Below are 23733 nucleotides of genomic sequence, written 5' to 3'. Positions count from 1 at the left end.
CAGAAACGAGATAAAACTGTTAAACTTACCTCATCAAAACAACCAACTTCATTCCGATTAACTTTCATCTTTAAACATAAACATCGAAAATGAAAGTAAAATCAGTCCTGGTGTTACTGGAGCACAACACGGGGGGGCTGTTATAAGTGTGAGTTTATGTGGTGTGTGTGTGAGAGTGAGTGTGTGTGTGTTTATGTGATGTGTGTGTGTGTGAGTGAGAGTGAGTGTGTGTGTGTTTATGTGATGTGTGTGTGTGTGAGTGAGTGTGTTTATGTGGTGTGTGTGAGTGAGTGTGTGTTTATGTGGTGTGTGTGAGTGAATGTGTGTGTGTTTATCTGCTGTGTGAGTTTATGTGGTGTGTGTGTGTGAGTGAATGTGTGTGTGTTTATCTGCTGTGTGAGTTTATGTGGTGTGTGTGTGTGAGTGAATGTGTGTGTGTTTATGTGGTGTGTGTGAGTGAGTGTGTGTTTATGTGGTGTGTGTGAGTGAGTGTGAATGTGTGTGTGTTTATCTGCTGTGTGAGGTTGAGGAAGTGAAAGTATAAAATGGCTGCGTGGGTGAATCGCTGATTCATTATCCTGTGTTTCTGTAATAAGAGTCTTCATGTGCAGAAATGTTATTAAATGAATCGGATTAATCGTGGGTTCGGGTTTGGGCACTAACAGTTAAAACACGGAGTACAGAAGCCGGATCTGGGTTGGTACCGTTGGTTGGCAGTAGGGGGGGCTGTAAGAAAATGTGTGTGTTGTGCAGAAGCTGATCTGATTAATCTGGTACGGTGGCCCGGAGAGTCAAATCAAGGCAAACAAAAGCTGAGGTTCACCCTGGTGGTCAAACAGTGTAAAATTCCCTGTAGTATCAACCATTTTACCCCGCATACACAGCTGATTCATGTTTACACTGCGACCTGGATCAGAAAAAATAATCAGAAAATAATCAGACAACACGAAAGAGATTCAAGACTCGTCACCCTATACCCATCACCCTATACCAGGGGTCCTCAAACTTTTTAACTAAAGGGCCGGATTACTGTTCTTCAGTGTTTCGGGGGGCCGGACCGCAGATGAAATAGTAAACACACCCCAAAAAAAGCTATTTACTATGTATACTGGATGTATTGTCTGCTGTGTATAACTGTAGTATAATTTTACTTCATAATGATAATGCAGACATTTTATTTATTTTAATCATTTCCATTATCCCAACTCGTACAGTGTTCCCCCAAAAATCAGTGTGAACTGTGAGTCTGCTTTTGCCTGACGAGACAGTCAGCATCAGGTTCCATATTAGTTACTGCCAGTCATAATAGGTAATAAGTGTTGATGAGTGAGTCTGAATCTGGTTGGAGATTGTTGGAGAAGGTGTTTAAACTTCGATAAAGTCTGCTCACAGGTACAGTGGTACCTCAGTATACGTCCTTACCAAACAGGCAAGGACGGATTAAGGATAGTCTGGGCCCCTGGGCAAAGAGTTGCATCAAATAGCTCAGTTAAGTGTGTGTATGCATTCAAACGGTGGTTGAGACAGGACACAAGTTTGTCAATGACAACATTGAAAGTTTCGATCCGAAACTTGTCCTTTCCGTTAGGGCCCCCAAGAGGCCCTGGGGTCAAAGTCCCTAATAGTCAGAGGATCCTTAAAATGGAGGGCCCTCGGAAATAAAAATATATTGTATCATAAATGTTGATAGGCATCGCGAAATGTTTTGGGCCCCCTGACCTCAAGGGCCCCTGGGCGCTGGCCCCACTGGCCCGGTCAGTAATCCAGCCATGCAAACAGGACGTATACCAAAAAAATTTTTCCCATTAGAAATAAAGGGGAAATTATTAATCCGTTCCCATGAAAAAAATCCTAGTGTTATTGACATATTATACATTGATAATTGGAATACACGTGAGTCGTATTCCAAACAAAGGTCGTATACCAAGCACAATTTTTCGCGTCCAAACAGGACAATAATTTCTGAATCTGCCTGTAGTTAAGAGCATTAGTTTTAATGAAATCAACACAGGACACAACGATTTTCATAATGAAATTCCATGTAACTGCTATGCAACGGAGTGCAGTGGCTGCGATCAGTCATCTCTCTATTGATACGCACAATCACTCCTCTCGCCAAACGCACCATGCTTGGAGCGCCACCCGTTGGATCGCTGCCGTATAATCTACGGAGACTCCAGGTGGCCAATTTTTGTTTCCTCTGTTATTTTTTGCCGCTATAATACTGTGAGTTTAAAGATGAACAGGGGCCAGACAACATGTATTGCTGCTGTGGTTAAAGGGGCCGGTCAAATGAAAGCATCCCGCCGTATACGGCCCGCGGGCCGTAGTTTGATGACCCCTGCCCTGTACCCATCACCATGTACCCATCACCCTTCACCTGTCACTCTTCACCATGTACCTATCACCCTATAACCATCACCATCTACCCATCACCCTTCACCTGTCACCCTATACCCATTACCCTATTACCATCACCGTATACCCATCACCCTATAACCATCACCATGTACCCATCACCCTATACCCTTCACCTGCCACCCATCACCCTATACCCTTCACCTGTCACCCTATACCCATCACCCAATACCCATCACCATGTACCCATCACCCTATAACCAACACCCTATACCCTTCACCTGTCACCCTGCACATCCAAAATGAAGACACAAGTACATATTTAAATCATACAACATTTTTATTTTAACCAAGTGTCTGATACATCATTTCTAGTGTAGCTTAAATTCAACATTTAATCAATTTATTCATGTATTTGTTTTTCTTTATTAAAATTATGAATTCTTTATGTTCAGCACACAGATTTAAAACTCATCTTTAGATTTATAAATCAATAGAAATATGAAAAGCAACAGCAATAATTTTTAAGCAAACTATTAAAAGTTCGAGATTAAAAGTAAAACCGCACAATTGTTATTTTATTTTATTCAAATTGTAATGGAAAAGTAATTACTGAACTATTAAGTTAAATTTAACTCAAGAGGCTTTACAGCATCTCAAAACGCTCAGTCAGGAACATCACTGTACTGTTTCTTTACCCTGTAAATAATCCTTCAGTCACAGTAATGTTAAAAACGACTAAAATATTTACCTACCTGACATGTTCAGTAAGCTCTGACCGTTTTTTAGTTTGATCATGACGGGTCTGTGGGGGATTTTTGTACTTTTTTGTTTAAAAGGTAAAACCACATGTAGAAAGAAACTTTATTTAGGCCCCTTTTTGGAGTTTTGAAGAGCTGCTTTTATCTCATCCATCACTGGAAGATGCCCATCAAAGTTATTGTATTTGATGTTATTCAGTTTGTCCTGATAATATTTGGGTAGCCGGTTCTGCTTTGCTCCCATCCTGATTACCTAAACACCACAAACAGGAAGCAGTTTATTTATAAACTGCGGGGTTGTGCACCACACAAAACTTATCAAATATAAAAGCAATTATAAATTAAACATGATTATTATTGTGTTGACAATTCAATTATTTTGGCTTTTCAATTTCCAATAAAACAAAATAAACAGTTTTGTTATTTTAAAAATGAACTATTCATTACTCAAACTATATACAGGGTATACACTGTATACTTATTATATATGCTTACTATATACAGTGTATCACAAAAGTGAGTACACCCCTCACATTTCTGCAGATATTTAAGTATATCTTTTCATGAGACAACACTGACAAAATGACACTTTGACACAATGAAAAGTAGTCTGTGTGCAGCTTATATAACAGTGTAAATTTATTTTTCCCTCAAAATAACTCAATATACAGCCATTAATGTCTAAACCACCGGCAACAAAAGTGAGTCCACCCCTTAGTGAAAGTTCCTGAAGTGTCAATATTTTGTGTGGCCACCATTATTTCCCAGAACTGCCTTAACTCTCCTGGGCATGGAGTTTACCAGAGCTTCACAGGTTTCCACTGGAATGCTTTTCCACTCCTCCATGACGACATCACGGAGCTGGTGGATATTCGAGACTTTGCGCTCCTCCACCTTCCGCTTGAGGATGCCCCAAAGATGTTCTATTGGGTTTAGGTCTGGAGACATGCTTGGCCAGTCCATCACCTTTACCCTCAGCCTCTTCAATAAAGCAGTGGTCGTCTTAGAGGTGTGTTTGGGGTCATTATCATGCTGGAACACTGCCCTGCGACCCAGTTTCCGGAGGGAGGGGATCATGCTCTGCTTCAGTATTTCACAGTACATATTGGAGTTCATGTGTCCCTCAATGAAATGTAACTCCCCAACACCTGCTGCACTCATGCAGCCCCAGACCATGGCATTCCCACCACCATGCTTGACTGTAGGCATGACACACTTATCTTTGTACTCCTCACCTGATTGCCGCCACACATGCTTGAGACCATCTGAACCAAACAAATTAATCTTGGTCTCATCAGACCATAGGACATGGTTCCAGTAATCCATGTCCTTTGTTGACATGTCTTCAGCAAACTGTTTGCGGGCTTTCTTGTGTAGAGACTTCAGAAGAGGCTTCCTTCTGGGGTGACAGCCATGCAGACCAATTTGATGTAGTGTGCGGCGTATGGTCTGAGCACTGACAGGCTGACCCCCCACCTTTTCAATCTCTGCAGCAATGCTGACAGCACTCCTGCGCCTATCTTTCAAAGACAGCAGTTGGATGTGACGCTGAGCACGTGCACTCAGCTTCTTTGGACGACCAACGCGAGGTCTGTTCTGAGTGGACCCTGCTATTTTAAAACGCTGGATGATCTTGGCCACTGTGCTGCAGCTCAGTTTCAGGGTGTTGGCAATCTTCTTGTAGCCTTGGCCATCTTCATGTAGCGCAACAATTCGTCTTTTAAGATCCTCAGAGAGTTCTTTGCCATGAGGTGCCATGTTGGAACTTTCAGTGACCAGTATGAGAGAGTGTGAGAGCTGTACTACTAAATTGAACACACCTGCTCCCTATGCACACCTGAGACCTAGTAACACTAACAAATCACATGACATTTTGGAGGGAAAATGACAAGCAGTGCTCAATTTGGACATTTAGGGGTGTAGTCTCTTAGGGGTGTACTCACTTTTGTTGCCGGTGGTTTAGACATTAATGGCTGTATATTGAGTTATTTTGAGGGAAGAATAAATTTACACTGTTATATAAGCTGCACACAGACTACTTTTCATTGTGTCAAAGTGTCATTTTGTCAGTGTTGTCCCATGAAAAGATATACTTAAATATCTGCAGAAATGTGAGGGGTGTACTCACTTTTGTGATACACTGTATATATATATATATATACTTATTTTATATATATAATTATTTTATATATATACTTATTATATATATTTATATTGTCTATGTCTGTATTTTGTGTGCGTGCGTGTGTCAGTGTGTGTGTGTGTGTGTATTGTGTGTGTGTGTATTGTGTGTGTGTATTGTGTGTGTATTGTGTGTGTGTGCGTGTCATGGTGGATGTTTTATAAAAGAGATTCAGAACAATAGTTTCAGAATTTGTTGAATAGAAAATATTGACTCTTTTATGCTCGGTTCCTCCTTGGGTGTGGAAACAGATGATGTTCTGTAGAGAAACCAGTTTCTCCTCCCTTGATAATTACTGGTGTGAATGGGTTAGCGTTTAGGCTGAAGGTCAGACGTTATTAAAATGAATGTATGATGCTTTTCGTGGGTGTTGGTTTTATTAGTGACATTTTTAGCTGTTATTTAGTAAGAAAATTGTAGGTGGGTCCTACCTTATTGGGCAGTGCAGTATAAATAAGAAGAGTCCTGCAGGAATTTAGGAATTATTGGAGGAACACTGCAGGAACACTGAGTTCAGGAACCCGGTGAGCATATTTACATGTTTTACATCGTTATTCAGTATAAAGTCTCTCGTAATTAAAACATATTTTTATTAATCAGATTTGGATTGAAAGCAGCATCAGGATGAAGTGGTTGGTGAGTTTAATTAGATTCTTAAAACGTCTTCATCTGATAAACTCGATATTATTTGTTCTTTTGTAAATGTCGCTGTTTTACAGAATTTAGTCCTGAAGGTTTTTGTAAGGATCAGATTTATTAGTGCAGCTCTGATCAGATGTCTGAGCTTCAGTCATTTCATTCTGATTCTGGATTTGATTTCAGATTTTCTGTGTGATCCTGATTGGATCTGGTAAGCACTGGGAAATGAATTCAAATTCGTTTTTAATAGAAGCAAATTATTATTCATTTAATTTATGTGATACATTTTGATTATTTACCATTATTTTTGCAGGAACCCTGCAGGCATCATCAGTCAAGAGTAAGATTTAAATTTGACCTTCTAACAGTAAAATCAGACCGATTACACAAAAAAACTAATAAAAAAAAAAAGATTACTGGTTTTAAAGCAGTTTGTTCTTTGTGCAGAATGTTACACTGAGTGGTTTGACTGGGACGACTCCATGCCTGACAATGATGATATGTCTGGAGATTATGAAACCCTGTTTGAGGTGAAAGTAAGAGCTGCAGACAAGATCTGCAGCAGTCCTTCATCAGTTCAGGCACAGACCCTTGACGGCGTCTCGGCTGAAACCACCGGGCAAAATTTCGCTTTGTGAGTTTTTCACAATCTAATTCTCATTTTTATTTCTATGTAAATGTAAGTGTGTGAACTGTCTGGAACAGGAACTCGATATACAGACCAGTAACAAATAAAATTAAAATGGTTGGGTATTGCTGTAGTCTGTTATTCATCTGTCTGTAAAAGATAAAAATTATAATAGTGTTTTTTAAATAGATAATAGTATTTTTTTAAATATATTATAGTATTTTTTGGGGGTGGATGGTCGTGGCTGAAGCCCTCCTAATGAGGCTAAATTGGCAGTGAATGCCTCCATCCAGAATTCCCCCTGCACCCAGTGGTGGAACCGTGGTTTATAAAATGAAATAAAGTGATGAAGTAAATTATTAATTGTCTTTATGACAGTCTGCAAACACCCACGCAGCATTTGTCACAGGGATAGTCACAGTAAAACCTGATCAGGGCTTTTGGTTTAATCCTTAAGAGTCTCTGAGGTGTGGCAGCGGTTTTAGTACCATATTGTACCAGCTCCAGTCACCATGTTGTTTCTCTGCTGTTTGTCTCAATGGTTCTCAAGTTCTTTTTACTTGGTCAGATAAATAGTCATGATACTTTTATAACTAAAATATCCTGATACTTCAAACATCTATAATGTTCAGTTTAAAAACATTCTGCCAGCCAATCAGAAACCAGTATTTACTGTGGCCATGTTATAACCTCTGTCTTTCTGTTGATTTATTTCTCTGACAGCTATGATACGACCACTGGGTTTATCTGTCTGAATCATCAACAGAAGGACAAAAAGTGTTTGGACTACAAGGTTCGGTTTGAGTGTCCATGCCCCTGGCCTTGAGTGCACCAACCAATCAGCTTACAGAATAAATCTAAATATTTAATGTCTGTAATTAAATCTTTATTTTTCATTCATGCCTGATTTCCTTTGAAAAAACTGTAACAATAATTTTGATCTTTATTTATCACTTTTTCACTAATTAATGATGTAAAGAAATTATCCATCATGTTTGTAATCAATAATTAATGATAAATATAGTTATTGTTAATGTTCTGTACTCTGTTGAACATTTATTCATTAAAAACAAACTTTGATCAGTTTTAGTTATACAGAGTTTTGTTATTAATTGCTGACAGTAGAAAACAAAGTTAATTCATTTGAATTTGTTCAGCTTTTTATAATAAAATTACAAAATTTCAAGTATTTTAAAATGAAGTATAAACGATTCAACCATCCAGGTGTTTTATAATCACAGCTGGGCAGTAACATCATTCAGAATATAAAAATGAAATATTCATGTTTAGTACTTAAAGCAGTGGCTCCAGACCCACCACCAACAACTTGCCACTGTTGGGCCCCTGAGCAAGGCCCTTAACCCTAAAATTATTAGGCTGTAATAAACTGTAATTCTGCGTCTGCTAAATGCCACAAATGTAAGCTGAAAACGTCAGTTGAAAACCTTTTAACTTTTTTATATTGATAACGTAGCAGCAGCTCTGTTAAACCTCCATCTGAAAGTCTCTCCTCACAGATTAGACTAAAACTTCCTCTAATCAGTGTTAAACGGTGATTACTTTTGTTCTGTGAGACGCTTTTCATGCAGGCTGTTAATTCTTTGTGACATTTGTTTCTGATGATTTTGTGGCTTTGGCTCTCCGTCCCCCGGTTCCAGGAGACTTTTGATGCTGTAAGAAAACTGGACCTACTGTCACTTTGGCTCACAGTTGTTCAATTAGAAAAATGTTTTAAGGGTTATAATGGTTCGCCTCTCTTGTTTTGAGGATGGTCTTTATACTTTATCCTGCAGTGCAGTGTTGTCAAAGTTCTGGTGGCAGCTTGTCACGTCAAAAAGCCTCAGATACACAAGCACAGGACACACAGTGAAGCCAGCGAGGATCCTGCCCTGAGACAGTGATTATAAAAATATGCATAAACCTCACTCCTGTCTGGAAACGAGTCCATTTTTTCTTCTCTAATCTTGTAAATGCACCTTCAGGAGCGAGAGTTGATGGGGTGAGGGGGCGCTGTTGAGTAAAAACGGATGTTCAAATGTTCAAAAACTATTATCGAAGCTCACTGAGTACAAATTGCTGTTGTTTTGTACATAATAGCTCTGTGACACCCGTTTTGTTTAAAAATGAAGATCAGCTGGTGCTGGAAAAAGATTATTTCACGTGTTTATGTCGCTCATATTTATGTAGCATCGTCAGTTCACAGAGGAAAACAAAAAGCAAACACGACATTTCATCGAATGTTTCATCGACATTTTGTTTCTGCACCATGTACATGTCAGTGCTGTGTACCGCCGGTTTATCTGCATCACTGCTGTAGATCAGAGATCCATTACACCTGTGTGAATTTTCTATAACTGAATGTGAATTGGTCAGTACTGTTACCTGCAGGTATTGGGGAGAGGGCAGTGAAGGTGTGCGGTTGTTCATGATGTAGGTGCGACAGATGACAGTCTGACCGTAACTTGAGACACGAACCAACGCTGGAGAGTACACACCAGAGCTCACACCCTCCTGTCTACATAAACAAACCATCAGTGTAACACACCCACATCTTAACACACACACACACACACACACATTGTAGTTTACACAGGTTGTGTACCTGTCCAGGTTTTCCATGTCAGTGGTGTTGATTTTGTACATGACGCCCCACACTGTGTCTCCTGCACTCGGTTCAATTGATGCGACTCCACCACGCCAGCGCTGACTGTACTGACCCTTATGGCTTCCAAACACCAATGTATAGTCCTAAACACACCAGTGCACAACAGTAAGTGTGTGTGTGTGTGCCTGTAGTTTGGCGGTACTCTGTACTGTAGCTGATGGGTTGTTGAGTGTGTGTGAGTGTGTGTGCCTGTATTTTTGCGGCACGCTGTACTTTAGCTGATGTGTTGTTGAGTGTGTGTGTGTACCTGTAGTTTGGCGGTACTCTGTACCGTAGGTGATGGGTTGTTGAGTGTGAGTGTGTGTGTGAGTGTGTGTACCTGTAGTTTGGCGGTACTCTGTACCGTAGGTGATGGGTTGTTGAGTGTGAGTGTGTGAGTGTGTGTACCTGTAGTTTGGCGGTACTCTGTACTGTAGGTGATGGGTTGTTGAGTGTGAGTGTGTGTGTGAGTGTGTGTACCTGTAGTTTGGCGGTACTCTGTACCGTAGGTGATGGGTTGTTGAGTGTGAGTGTGTGAGTGTGTGTACCTGTAGTTTGGCGGTACTCTGTACTGTAGGTGATGGGTTGTTGAGTGTGAGTGTGTGTGTGAGTGTGTGTACCTGTAGTTTGGCGGTACTCTGTACTGTAGGTGATGGGTTGTTGAGTGTGAGTGTGTGTGTGAGTGTGTGTACCTGTAGTTTGGCGGTACTCTGTACTGTAGGTGATGGGTTGTTGAGTGTGTGTGTGTGTGTGTGAGTGTGTGTACCTGTAGTTTGGCGGTACTCTGTACCGTAGGTGATGGGTTGTTGAGTGTGAGTGTGTGAGTGTGTGTACCTGTAGTTTGGCGGTACTCTGTACTGTAGGTGATGGGTTGTTGAGTGTGTGTGTGTGAGTGTGTGTACCTGTAGTTTGGCGGTACTCTGTACTGTAGGTGATGGGTTGTTGAGTGTGAGTGTGTGAGTGTGTGTACCTGTAGTTTGGCGGTACTCTGTACTGTAGGTGATGGGTTGTTGAGTGTGTGTGTGTGAGTGTGTGTACCTGTAGTTTGGCGGTACTCTGTACTGTAGGTGATGGGTTGTTGAGTGTGTGTGTGTGAGTGTGTGTACCTGTAGTTTGGCGGTACTCTGTACTGTAGGTGATTGGTTGTTGAGTGTGAGTGTGTGAGTGTGTGTACCTGTAGTTTGGCGGTACTCTGTACTGTAGGTGATGGGTTGTTGAGTGTGAGTGTGTGAGTGTGTGTACCTGTAGTTTGGCGGTACTCTGTACTGTAGGTGATGGGTTGTTGAGTGTGTGTGTGTGTGTGAGTGTGTGTACCTGTAGTTTGGCGGTACTCTGTACTGTAGGTGATGGGTTGTTGAGTGTGAGTGTGTGTGTGAGTGTGTGTACCTGTAGTTTGGCGGTACTCTGTACTGTAGTTGATGGGTTGTTGAGTGTGTGTGTGTGAGTGTGTGTACCTGTAGTTTGGCGGTACTCTGTACTGTAGGTGATGGATTGTTGAGTGTGTGTGTGTGTGTGAGTGTGTGTACCTGTAGTTTGGCGGTACTCTGTACTGTAGGTGATGGGTTGTTGAGTGTGAGTGTGTGTGTGAGTGTGTGTACCTGTAGTTTGGCGGTACTCTGTACTGTAGGTGATGGGTTGTTGAGTGTGTGTGTGTGAGTGTGTGTACCTGTAGTTTGGCGGTACTCTGTACTGTAGGTGATGGGTTGTTGAGTGTGAGTGTGTGTGTGAGTGTGTGTACCTGTAGTTTGGCGGTACTCTGTACTGTAGTTGATGGGTTGTTGAGTGTGTGTGTGTGTGTGAGTGTGTGTGTGAGTGTGTGTACCTGTAGTTTGGCGGTACTCTGTACTGTAGGTGATGGGTTGTTGAGTGTGTGTGTGTGTGAGTGTGTGTACCTGTAGTTTGGCGGTACTCTGTACTGTAGGTGATGGGTTGTTGAGTGTGAGTGTGTGTCTGAGTGTGTGTACCTGTAGTTTGGCGGTACTCTGTACTGTAGGTGATGGGTTGTTGAGTGTGAGTGTGTGTGTGAGTGTGTGTACCTGTAGTTTGGCGGTACTCTGTACTGTAGTTGATGGGTTGTTGAGTGTGTGTGTGTGTGTGAGTGTGTGTGTGAGTGTGTGTACCTGTAGTTTGGCGGTACTCTGTACTGTAGGTGATGGGTTGTTGAGTGTGTGTGTGTGTGTGAGTGTGTGTACCTGTAGTTTGGCGGTACTCTGTACTGTAGGTGATGGGTTGTTGAGTGTGAGTGTGTGTCTGAGTGTGTGTACCTGTAGTTTGGCGGTACTCTGTACTGTAGGTGATGGGTTGTTGAGTGTGTGTGTGTGTGTGTGTGTGAGTGTGTGTACCTGTAGTTTGGTGGTACTCTGTACTGTAGGTGATGGGTTGTTGAGTGTGAGTGTGTGTGTGAGTGTGTGTACCTGTAGTTTGGTGGTACTCTGTACTGTAGGTGATGGGTTGTTGAGTGTGTGTGTGTGTGTGTGAGTGTGTGTACCTGTAGTTTGGTGGTACTCTGTACTGTAGGTGATGGGTTGTTGAGTGTGTGTGTGTGAGTGTGTGTACCTGTAGTTTGGCGGTACTCTGTACTGTAGGTGATGGGTTGTTGAGTGTGTGTGTGTGAGTGTGTGTACCTGTAGTTTGGTGGTACCCTGTACTGTAGGTGATGGATTGTTGAGTGTGTGTGTGTGAGTGTGTGTACCTGTAGTTTGGCGGTACTCTGTACTGTAGGTGATGGGTTGTTGAGTGTGTGTGTGTGAGTGTGTGTACCTGTAGTTTGGTGGTACTCTGTACTGTAGGTGATGGATTATTGAGTGTGTGTGTGTGAGTGTGTGTACCTGTAGTTTGGCGGTACTCTGTACTGTAGCTGATGGGTTGTTGAGTGTGTGTGTGTGTACCTGTAGTTTGGCGGTACTCTGTACTGTAGGTGATGGGTTGTTGAGTGTGTGTGTGTGAGTGTGTGTACCTGTAGTTTGGCGGTACTCTGTACTGTAGGTGATGGGTTGTTGAGTGTGTGTGTGTGAGTGTGTGTACCTGTAGTTTGGCGGTACTCTGTACTGTAGGTGATGGGTTGTTGAGTGTGTGTGTGTGAGTGTGTGTACCTGTAGTTTGGCGGTACTCTGTACTGTAGGTGATGGGTTGTTGAGTGTGTGTGTGTGAGTGTGTGTACCTGTAGTTTGGCGGTACTCTGTACTGTAGGTGATGGGTTGTTGAGTGTGTGTGTGTGAGTGTGTGTACCTGTAGTTTGGCGGTACTCTGTACTGTAGGTGATGGGTTGTTGAGTGTGTGTGTGTGAGTGTGTGTACCTGTAGTTTGGCGGTACTCTGTACTGTAGCTGATGGGTTGTTGAGTGTGTGTGTGTGTACCTGTAGTTTGGCGGTACTCTGTACTGTAGGTGATGGGTTGTTGAGTGTGTGTGTGTGAGTGTGTGTACCTGTAGTTTGGTGGTACCCTGTACTGTAGGTGATGGGTTGTTGAGTGTGAGTGTGTGTGTGAGTGTGTGTACCTGTAGTTTGGCGGTACTCTGTACTGTAGGTGATGGGTTGTTGAGTGTGTGTGTGTGAGTGTGTGTACCTGTAGTTTGGCGGTACTCTGTACTGTAGGTGATGGGTTGTTGAGTGTGTGTGTGTGAGTGTGTGTACCTGTAGTTTGGCGGTACTCTGTACTGTAGGTGATGGGTTGTTGAGTGTGTGTGTGTGTGTGTGTGAGTGTGTGTACCTGTAGTTTGGCGGTACTCTGTACTGTAGGTGATGGGTTGTTGAGTGTGTGTGTGTGAGTGTGTGTACCTGTAGTTTGGCGGTACTCTGTACTGTAGGTGATGGATTGTTGAGTGTGTGTGTGTGTGTGAGTGTGTGTACCTGTAGTTTGGCGGTACTCTGTACTGTAGGTGATGGATTGTTGAGTGTGTGTGTGTGTGTGAGTGTGTGTACCTGTAGTTTGGCGGTACTCTGTACTGTAGGTGATGGGTTGTTGAGTGTGTGTGTGTGTGTGTGTGTGTGAGTGTGTGTACCTGTAGTTTGGCGGTACTCTGTACTGTAGGTGATGGGTTGTTGAGTGTGTGTGTGTGAGTGTGTGTACCTGTAGTTTGGCGGTACTCTGTACTGTAGGTGATGGGTTGTTGAGTGTGTGTGTGTGAGTGTGTGTACCTGTAGTTTGGCGGTACTCTGTACTGTAGGTGATGGGTTGTTGAGTGTGAGTGTGTGTGTGAGTGTGTGTACCTGTAGTTTGGCGGTACTCTGTACTGTAGGTGATGGGTTGTTGAGTGTGTGTGTGTGTGTGAGTGTGTGTACCTGTAGTTTGGCGGTACTCTGTACTGTAGGTGATGGGTTGTTGAGTGTGTGTGTGTGTGTGAGTGTGTGTACCTGTAGTTTGGCGGTACTCTGTACTGTAGGTGATGGGTTGTTGAGTGTGTGTGTGTGAGTGTGTGTACCTGTAGTTTGGCGGTACTCTGTACTGTAGGTGATGGGTTGTTGAGTGTGTGTGTGTGTGTGTGTGAGTGTGTGTACCTGTAATTTGGCGGTACTCTGTACTGTAGCTGATGGGTTGTTGAGTGTGTGTGTGTGTGTGTGAGTGTGTGTACCTGTAATTTGGCGGTACTCTGTACTGTAGCTGATGGGTTGTTGAGTGTGAGTCTCTCTTTGAGCAGGTTGCTTCCGTAGGCGAAGTACAGAAAGGAGCCTGTGGCTGGCACTGCAGAGAGACGCAGCGATGTGATTGGATGAAAGATATTTCAAATTTGTTTAAATTTTTAAAAAGTGCATCTAAAGAGTCAGATAAATCAAAATAAATCATTCACTTTATATTTGATTTTTTTATTAAATTATTTAAACTACGTTCTTTTTTTTTTTTTCCCAACTTTATTTATTGCATTTTTTGAATCAAAGACAACATACAAATGTCTTACAGGTATTCATAACAAATACTTAAGCAATAACATATTAAGCATTACATATATACTGTATATACAGTGTATCACAAAAGTGAGTACACCCCTCACATTTCTGCAAATATTTTATTATATCTTTTCAAGGGACAACACTATAGAAATAAAACTTGGATATAACTTAGAGTAGTCAGTGTACAGCTTGTATAACAGTGTAGATTTACTGTCTTCTGAAAATAACTCAACACACAGCCATTAATGTCTAAATAGCTGCAACATAAGTGAGTACACCCCACAGTGAACATGTCCAAATTGTGCCCAAAGTGTCAATATTTTGTGTGACCACCATTATTATTCAGCACTGCCTTAACCCTCCTGGGCATGGAATTCACCAGAGCTGCACAGGTTGCTACTGGAATCCTCTTCCACTCCTCCATGATGACATCACGGAGCTGGTGGATGTTAGACACCTTGAACTCCTCCACCTTCCACTTGAAGATGCGCCACAGGTGCTCAATTGGGTTTAGTCCATCACCTTTACCTTCAGCTTCCTCAGCAAGGCAGTTGTCATCTTGGAGGTTGTGTTTGGGGTCGTTATCCTGTTGGAAAACTGCCATGAGGCCCAGTTTTCGAAGGGAGGGGATCATGCTCTGTTTCAGAATGTCACAGTACATGTTGGAATTCATGTTTCCCTCAATGAACTGCAGCTCCCCAGTGCCAGCAACACTCATGCAGCCCAAGACCATGATGCTACCACCACCATGCTTGACTGTAGGCAAGATACAGTTGTCTTGGTACTTCTCACCAGGGCGCCGCCACACATGCTGGACACCATCTGAGCCAAACGAGTTTATCTTGGTCTCGTCAGACCACAGGGCATTCCAGTAATCCATGTTCTTGGACTGCTTGTCTTCAGCAAACTGTTTGCGGGCTTTCTTGTGCGTCAGCTTCCTTCTGGGATGACGACCATGCAGACCGAGTTGATGCAGTGTGCGGCGTATGGTCTGAGCACTGACAGGCTGACCTCCCACGTCTTCAACCTCTGCAGCAATGCTGGCAGCACTCATGTGTCTATTTTTTAAAGCCAACCTCTGGATATGACGCCGAACACGTGGACTCGACTTCTTTGGTCGACCCTGGCGAAGCCTGTTCCGAGTGGAACCTGTCCTGGAAAACCGCTGTATGACCTCGGCCACCATGCTGTAGCTCAGTTTCAGGGTGTTAGCGATCTTCTTATAGCCCAGGCCATCTTTGTGGAGAGCAACAATTCTATTTCTCACATCCTCAGAGAGTTCTTTGCCATGAGGTGCCATGTTGAATATCCAGTGGCCAGTATTAGAGAATTGTACCCAAAACACCAAATTTAACAGCCCTGCTCCCCATTTACACCTGGGACCTTGACACATGACACCAGGGAGGGACAACGACACATTTGGGCACAATTTGGACATGTTCACTGTGGGGTGTACTCACTTATGTTGCAGCTATTTAGACATTAATGGCTGTGTGTTGAGTTATTTTCAGAAGACAGTAAATCTACACTGCTATACAAGCTGTACACTGACTACTCTAAGTTATATCCAAGTTTCATGTCTATAGTGTTGTCCCATGAAAAGATATAATGAAATATTTGCAGAAATGTGAGGGGTGTACTCACTTTTGTGATACACTGTACATACACACATACATATAATTAGAAAAAATAAAATAATAAAAAAAGGGGAAAAACAGATAAATAAATAAATAAATAGCAAGAAAAAAAATACGATTGAAATTCTAAAAGAAAAGAAAGAAAACCCCTATTGGCCAGCCCACCACGCAAAACACATATACAAACATTAATACCCAGACAGAAACAGCAACATTCAGCGATAACCAGTAAACCAAGCGACCAACCAACAAGTAGGATTAGTCTGGAGTGAGTGGAAGATCTATCCCCCCCACAAATTGGAAAAATGGGGCCCATATCCTCTCAAATTAGTTTGAAAAGCCACTAAGCATAAGTCTAATTTTCTCCAGCTTAAGAAAGAGAAAAACATCCCTGATCCAGTGAGTGTAGGAAGGAGGAGTTTTGGATTTCCAATTGATCACAATTAATCTCCTAGCTAATAGAGTGACAAATGCTATTACATTCTTTTTGGGTGTTGGGAGAGATTGTGACAGAGTAACCCCAAACAGCGCACACAAGGCATTTGGTTCGATCTCCTCTCCAGTTATCTTTGACAGGGTGCCAAAAATCTCCGTCCAGTAAGCAAAGAGGGAAGGGCAAAGCCAGAACATATGTATAAGATTGGCAGGAGCCTGTTGACACCTATCACATAATGGAGATACATTTTCATAGAATTTAGACAACCGGACTTTGGTATAGTATGTGCAATGAACCAGCTTAAATTGGACAAGTCCATGCCTTGCACAAATGGAAGACTTACTGTATGTATACGTTGTAAAATCTCCTCCCAAACTGGCTCCGTTATCACTATCCCCAGGTCCTCTTCCCAGAGGGATTTAATGGTATTTAACGACTCTGACCGTAAGGCATAGATTTGATTATAAATTTTGGAAATCAGACCCTTAAGAGTTGTACTTAGTGTGAGGAGACCATCTATTGTTGAGTCTCCAGTTGAGTTGGGGAATGTGGGGAACGTATTGTTAACAAAGCTACGAACCTGTAGATATCTGAAAAAGTGATGTCTGGGTATAGAAAATCTATCTGAAAGTTGCTGAAACGAAGCAAAGACATTATCAAAATACAAGTCTTTAAAGGAGTTTATACCAAGGTTCGCCCATCTGGAAAAGGCACCATCCACCAGGGAGGGAGGAAAAAAGTGATTAGCAGCCAGAGGAGCATAAATTGAGAATGATTGCAAGCCAAAGTAACGTTTAACTTGGGTCCAAATCTTGAGAGAAGTTTTGACAATTAAATTTTTTGTATAAAGTGAAGTGGAAGAATGAATAGGAGAATAGACCAGTGCTTTCAAGGATACCGGTTTAACAGAGTTTGATTCTATAGACAGCCAGGCAGGAGGGGGTCCAAAGTTTTCATGAAAAAGCCAGTATTTGCAAATTCTAATGTTAGCCGCCCAGTGGTAAAATCTGAAATTTGGTAGTCCTAGTCCACCAAGAGGTCTAGGTCTTTGCAGGTACTGTTTACGCAACCTGGGAATTTTCTTATTCCAAATAAATTCAGTAATTAGGCTATCCACCTTACGGAAGAAGGTCTGAGGAAGGGGATATGGAATGCATTGAAAAAGATAGGAGAACCGAGGAAGAATGTTTATCTTAACTGAGTTGACTCGAGCAGCCAGAGATAAATTGAGTGTAGACCAACGTTCACAGTCCTCCCGAATACGGGTCAACAAAGGGGCAAAATTGGCTGTATAAAGATCACCAAATTTACGTGTAACATGGACGCCCAGATAAGTAAAGCCATTTTGAGCTATTCTAAAGGGAAAAGTATGTAAAGTAAAGGTCCTAGCAGCTTTATTAATAGGGAATATTTCACTTTTATTTAAGTTTAATTTATATCCTGAAAGTGATCCAAAAGACTGAAGAGTATCCAGAGCAGCAGGAATGGATATAGGCAAATTGGAAACGTATAAAAGGAGGTCATCTGCATAGAGTGAAACCCTCAGTTCTACATTATTTCTAAGTATGCCAGTAATATTAGAATTTAGTCTAAGGGCTATGGATAGGGGTTCAATGCTAATTGCAAAAAGCAGGGGGCTCAGGGGGCACCCCTGTCTCGTGGATCGGTGAAGGCAAAAATATTCAGACTGAACACTATTCGTCCTAACTGAGGCTTGCGGAGAGGAATAAAGAAGTTTTATCCAATTGATAAAACCATTCCCAAAGCCAAATTTCTCCAATGCATGAAAAAGGTAGTCCCACTCCACTCTATCAAATGCTTTCTCTGCATCCAGAGAAATCAGGGCTTCATGGGTGTTAGAGGAGGGGATGTTGTATATTGTGTTAAACAAGCATCTAAGGTTGGAAAATGAATGCCTGTTTTGTATAAACCCTGTCTGGTCTGTAGAAATTATAGTTGGGAGAACAGACTCCATACGCTGGGCCAACAATTTTGACAGTTCAACATTCAGCAAGCTTATTGGACGGTAAGAGGAGCAAGCCAAAGGGTCTTTACCCTTCTTTAACAAGAGGGAGATAGAAGCCTGAGAGAGAGTTTGGGGAAGGTGTCCAAGTTCTAGAGATTCATTGAACATGTCAAATAATAGGGGGGCTAGTTTATCCCAAAACTTTTTGTAGAACTCAGATGGGTAACCATCTGGCCCAGGACATTTCCCACTTTGCAAAGAAAATGCAGCAGTTTTAAGTTCTGATAAAGTGATTGGTTTCTCTAATTCTGCAGCAACAGACAGGTCAATAGTGGGAATATCCAATTTATCAAAGAATTTATCGCGATCAGATGGATTGGTAGTTTGATCAGATAAATAAAGAGATGCATAAAAATCTCTAAATGCTTTATTAATTTCCAGAGGGTCAACAGTATTACCTGAGCTAGTTTGAATTTGGGAAATTTGATGAGAAGATGAACTTTGGCGTAGCTGATGTGCTAATAGTTTGCTAGCCTTATCACCATGTTCATAAAATTGAGATTTTGTTTGGAGCAACAGTTCAGTGGTGCGATGAGTCATAAGGATGTCAAACTCAGCTTGTAAGGCTAGACACTCCTTGTATATTGACAGGGATCGGGTTGATGCATATGCATCATCTAGTTGAGAGATACGCCGCATTAACTTGTCAAACTGGTCCTCTCTAGATTTTCTATCATGACGCATGTATGACATGATCATCCCCCTAATATATGCCTTTAAGGTTTCCCATAATAATGAAGCGGAAACCCCCGGTGTTTTGTTCAGACTCAAAAAGAGGTCGATTTGTTGGGACACAAAGATAACAAAGTCCTCATTTAACAGTTGGCTGGAATTAAGATGCCATGGGGCACGAATATTGACCACATTTTTAAAATGAACATTTAAAGAAATTGGGGCGTGGTCAGAGATGACAATATCATCATATTTACAAGCTGACACACGTGGGAGTAATCTATGTTCAATCAGAGAATGAAAGATCTGACCAACCCATCCCCTCTTCAATTTTAGATGGTCCGCCGCTTTCAGATGGGTTTCCTGTAGAAAGATGACATGAGCTCCCAGATGACGAAGATAATTCAACACCCTGTCACGTTTTGCTGGATTATTAAGCCCCCTACAGTTAAAGCTAATAAATTTAATGTCACCCCCTGTGGTTGGTGCTATGAAGCTAGGTTGAGTCATGACTAGATCTTATGGACCTTGAATGCCCTCCGCATGGATAGCTGACCAAAGGGAAAAGGTAAAGAGAAAAGAAGAGAAGGAAAAAACAAAAAACAAACAAACAAAAAAAACCCCACCACATTGTATACCCCCCTCCCACCTCTCAATTACACAATGAACCATAACGCCTCTACGTTGCTTATTAACCAAACAACTAGCTCTACCAACTCAGTGTTCCAATGAAACGTGACATATGTATTTAATAAACAATGCACCTAAAAATACCTGCACACAGAAAAGGGACCAAAGTTGTAAAATGATATAAAACATACGTCAATAATCAGTCCGAATAAACAACGTGAACTTGCGACGGTGATCAGACCGTCTGCTGAAAAAAAAGGGACCAATCTGGTCTTTGATAGCAGCGCCACTCAAACACAGCCGCCTACACGACCCTAAAGCATTGTCCAAAAAGAAGAAAAACTACTTATTTAGGTTCTGTTCCACAAAGTCCAGTGCCAATGTCGGGTCCTCGAATTTACAAATTTGTCCATCAGGCAAAGTGATGCGTAAGGTTGCGGGGAACATAAGTCCAAATTTAACGTTCGCGCAAGAATGAAGCACCTTTTTCACTTTACCAAAAGCTGCCCGTTTCTTAGCCACTGCCGGGGAAAAGTCCGGAAAAATGGAAATCCTCTTACCCATATAGGAGAGCGGAGATTTTTCAGCAGCTTTGCGCAGGATTTGGTTCCGAACTTGGAACTGGTTAACTCGAATAACAAGTGGCCATGGACGTTCTCCATCTTTAGGTTTAGCGCTAAGAGTGCGGTGAGCCCGGTCCAACACAGGCACCTCGTCAAACTCAAATAGATTTTGAAGGAACTGGGCCATGAATTCGGTGGGGCGAGGACCCTCTGTGCCCTCGGGCAAGCCAAACAGACGGACATTATTCCACCTCGAGCGTCCTTCTAAGTCATCGCATTTCTTAGAGAGGGAATCGACCAGTGTAGTTAGTGTGGTAACCTGAGTTTGGAGATTGGTTAGTTTGCCATCATGGTCATTAGCCGAGCGTTCTAGGTCAGCGATGGTTTCAGCATGCGATGCAATCTTATTTTCGAACGATGCCAGGGCTGCAGCTATCTCTCTCTTTACAGCTGTCGAGATGGTATCTTCAAATTTACTAATAATGTCCGCACGCATTTCGTCCATCATTTGCTTCAAGCTGGACAACAAAGTTTCATTAGCGTCCGGCGGCTGTTTAAGTTCAGGCTCAGGTGAAAGCCTCGGTTTAGCGCGGCCTACTTTAGCCACCTCGGATTTACCTCGGCCCGCCATTGCAATGAGTTCAAAATTAAAATAAATTAAACGGGATGAATCACTCGCAGTTCAAACGTTCACTATCGACCAAAAAATATATATTTAGTGCAAGTAAAGTATTTAAAACTATCACATTTCGAAGGAGCTACTGTAGACACGTCTTACATGTTCCTCTCCCAACAGCGCCCCTTAAACTACATTCTTGTGGTTGTTTCAAACCACTGTAAGAATCTTATTGGCTGGATCGTTCCTTGCTTCATTGGGATTGGTTCTTTTTGTTTTAGGGTGGGGCTCGCTGTAATAGATCTTTCTGATCTGCTGACACGTGTTTAGAAACTAACCCTAAGCCTAGATAGTGAGCAGCAGGAGGCGCAATAGGTACAATAGAACTGCATCTAGAAATCATGCTCTCACACACTGTGGCTGTGTCTCAAACCAGCACACACACACACACACACACACACACACACACACACACACACACACACACACACACACACACTGCAGTGCAACTTGTAATCGTACTGTATAAGAACAGACAGGATTGTTTGGTGGTTTAGGATCCTAAAACATTTAAATAAACGCAACCCGATGCCCCCCCCACACACACCTAAATACATACACAAGCATTTTTAATGCAAATATACACAATTACATACAATAATACACCAAAAGACTTACACACACACACACACACACAAACACACGTTATTGGCATGACAAATAAAGACACTCGTATTGCCAAAGCTTAATTACAGTTTTAGGAAAAAGAAGAAAAAGAAGAAGATAGTCTAAATAGTTAAAGACGTGTACAAATAAAACCAATAATAATAATAATAATAATAATAATAATAATAATAACAATAATAAACAAATAGGAAATGACAGTGGTGACAGTAATTTCACACACACACACACACACACACACACACACACACACACACACACACACACACACACACACACACACACACACACACACACACACACACACACACACACACACACACACACACACACACACACACACAGACAGTGTGATATGTGATAGCTCAGTGGTTAGAGTACTGGACTAGTAATCAGAAGGTTGGTAGTTCAAGCCCCACCACTTGCCAAGTTTCCACTGTTTGGGCCCCTGAGCAAGGCCCTTAACCCTCAAATGCTCAAAATTGTGTTCAGTCATAAATTTTTTTATAATTTTTTTTAATCCAAGTCGCTTTGGATAAAAGTGTCTGCTAAATGGCAAAAATATAAATTTTAATGTGTTGATGATAGCCCTGTTGGCATGTGTGTTTGTCATGATTGTGATGGTGAGGTTTTGGTGTGTGTGTGTGTGTGTGTGTGTCTGGCAGCACTGTTACCATTTCTACTGTTTTTTATTTATTTATTAAGGGTAACATTGCTGTTCATTGTTGTTGATGGTGTTGTTGTTGGTGCTAGTGGTTGTTGATGGTGTTGGTGTTGTTGGTGCTGGTGGTTGTTGATGGTGTTGGTGGTGGTGTTGTTGATGGTGTTGTTGTTGGTGCTAGTGCTGGTGTTGGTGGTGTTGATGGTGTTGGTGGTGTTGTTGGTGCTGATGTTGGTGAGGGTGTTGTTACTCACCAGTTGTAGGCAGCAGAAGCAATGAAAATAAAAACAGAGATCTTGTGAATAACATGGTGTTAAATTTGTACAGCATTGTTTCTTTTCTCATTCAGCCTGAGCAACCAACACAAAACACATTAGCACTTTCTGCTGCACGAATTCTGCTTATCAGTACCTCTATACGACCCCCCGCCTGTACCCCATCCAGACCTGTTCATGTTCCCGCCTCCACATTCCATTCGACACACAAACAATCACTGGGGCGCATTATCCTCTACTGTGCTAAAGGCCAGACTGTGTGTGTGTGTGTGTGTGTGTGTGTGTGCGTGCGTGATAAAAAATAGCAACCTTACATACTTTGTTATTTACCGTACATGCTCTTTATTGTTTACATGCTTTACATCACTGATCTGATCCTGCCACTCTCCTGGAACAATCAATGATCTGACCATCGGTGATCTGATTCTCTGATAGAACTAAACCTACTTTGTTTGCTGGAGATCTGACCTTCAGTAACACGACTCCCTGGAGAATCACCCTGGTGATGTGATTTCCATACTATTATTGTAAATAATGATCTGCACCCCTCAGTCCGTCAAACAAGGATCTGCTGCCCCCATTTTGTCTACCAGCGTTTGGACCAGTGTTTTGTCTTTCACGGATCTGATACTACACCTTGTCTACCAGAATATGACCCCACAATATTCTGTCATTTAATTCTGTAGTTTGTCCACCGCTAATCTGAACCTTTATTAATTCTGTTTTTTCTTTTTAAGCATTTTAGAAACTCCTGTTGTTTTGTTTGCTCTCAGCAGGGGGCGGCACAGAGCAGCAATGGTTCATCACTACAGATACAAACAATCCAACATCAGAGACAAAACGCTGAGATTAACAACGGGTGGTTTAAAAACATCCCAATATACACTAATACAGCTGTTTTACACACACACACACACACACACACACACACACACACCATAGACGCATCTACAGACACACACACAGATAGACAGACAGACACACAAACACACACACCACAGACGCACACATATACAGACACCACACACACACACACACACACACACACACACCATAGACGCATCTACAGACACACACACAGATAGACAGACAGACACACAAACACACACACCACAGACGCACACATATACAGACACCACACACACACACACACACACACACACACACCATAGACGCATCTACAGACACACACACAGATAGACAGACAGACACACAAACACACACACCACAGACGCACACATATACAGACACCACACACACACACACACACACACACACACACACCATAGACGCATCTACAGACACACACACAGATAGACAGACAGACACACAAACACACACACCACAGACGCACACATATACAGACACCACACACACACACACACACACACACACACACACCATAGACGCATCTACAGACACACACACAGATAGA

At 42.1% G+C, this 23733-nt stretch overlaps 2 protein-coding genes across 2 annotated transcripts; one reads left to right on the top strand and one right to left on the bottom strand.

The window, feature by feature from the left end:
* Window positions 1-2735: 2735 nt before the first annotated feature.
* Window positions 2736-22369, bottom strand: ggctb (gamma-glutamylcyclotransferase b). Its single transcript, XM_062985720.1, has 5 exons — window positions 22278-22369; window positions 13783-13892; window positions 9171-9316; window positions 8951-9083; window positions 2736-3372 (listed from the first exon to the last, which is right to left on the bottom strand). Exons 1-5 carry the CDS (start codon window positions 22366-22368, stop codon window positions 3223-3225), a joined length of 630 nt encoding a protein of 209 aa, XP_062841790.1. The 5' UTR covers window position 22369; the 3' UTR covers window positions 2736-3222.
* Window positions 5556-7492, top strand: si:dkey-205h13.2 (cartilage intermediate layer protein 1). The gene is made up of 6 exons (XM_062985719.1): window positions 5556-5825; window positions 5902-5937; window positions 6124-6151; window positions 6254-6280; window positions 6388-6574; window positions 7292-7492. The coding sequence occupies exons 2-6, from the start codon at window positions 5926-5928 to the stop codon at window positions 7392-7394; spliced, it is 357 nt and encodes a 118-aa protein (XP_062841789.1). The 5' UTR covers window positions 5556-5825; window positions 5902-5925; the 3' UTR covers window positions 7395-7492.
* Window positions 22370-23733: the final 1364 nt, after the last annotated feature.

Source organism: Trichomycterus rosablanca, chromosome 23 (assembly GCF_030014385.1).
Source record: "Trichomycterus rosablanca isolate fTriRos1 chromosome 23, fTriRos1.hap1, whole genome shotgun sequence".
NCBI classification, from domain to species: Eukaryota; Metazoa; Chordata; class Actinopteri; order Siluriformes; family Trichomycteridae; genus Trichomycterus; species Trichomycterus rosablanca.
Note: the sequence above shows the minus strand (reverse complement) of the source record. Positions and strands in the feature narration are given on the sequence as shown.

Bases quoted from the DNA above. Each gene is read 5' to 3' on its own strand.
- ggctb (XM_062985720.1), bottom strand. From the start codon at position 22,368: ATGAGAAAAGAAACAATGCTGTACAAATTTAACACCATGTTATTCACA. The intron at 13,893-22,277 runs GTGAGTAACAAC...GTCTCTCTGCAG, and splicing joins GCTTCTGCTGCCTACAACTG to TGCCAGCCACAGGCTCCTTT. The intron at 3,373-8,950 runs GTAACAGTACTG...TGTGGTGTTTAG, and splicing joins CCTCTCCCCAATACCTGCAG to GTAATCAGGATGGGAGCAAA.
- si:dkey-205h13.2 (XM_062985719.1), top strand. The intron at 6,152-6,253 runs GTAAGCACTGGG...TTATTTTTGCAG, and splicing joins TGTGATCCTGATTGGATCTG to GAACCCTGCAGGCATCATCA. The intron at 6,575-7,291 runs GTGAGTTTTTCA...TTTCTCTGACAG, and splicing joins ACCGGGCAAAATTTCGCTTT to CTATGATACGACCACTGGGT.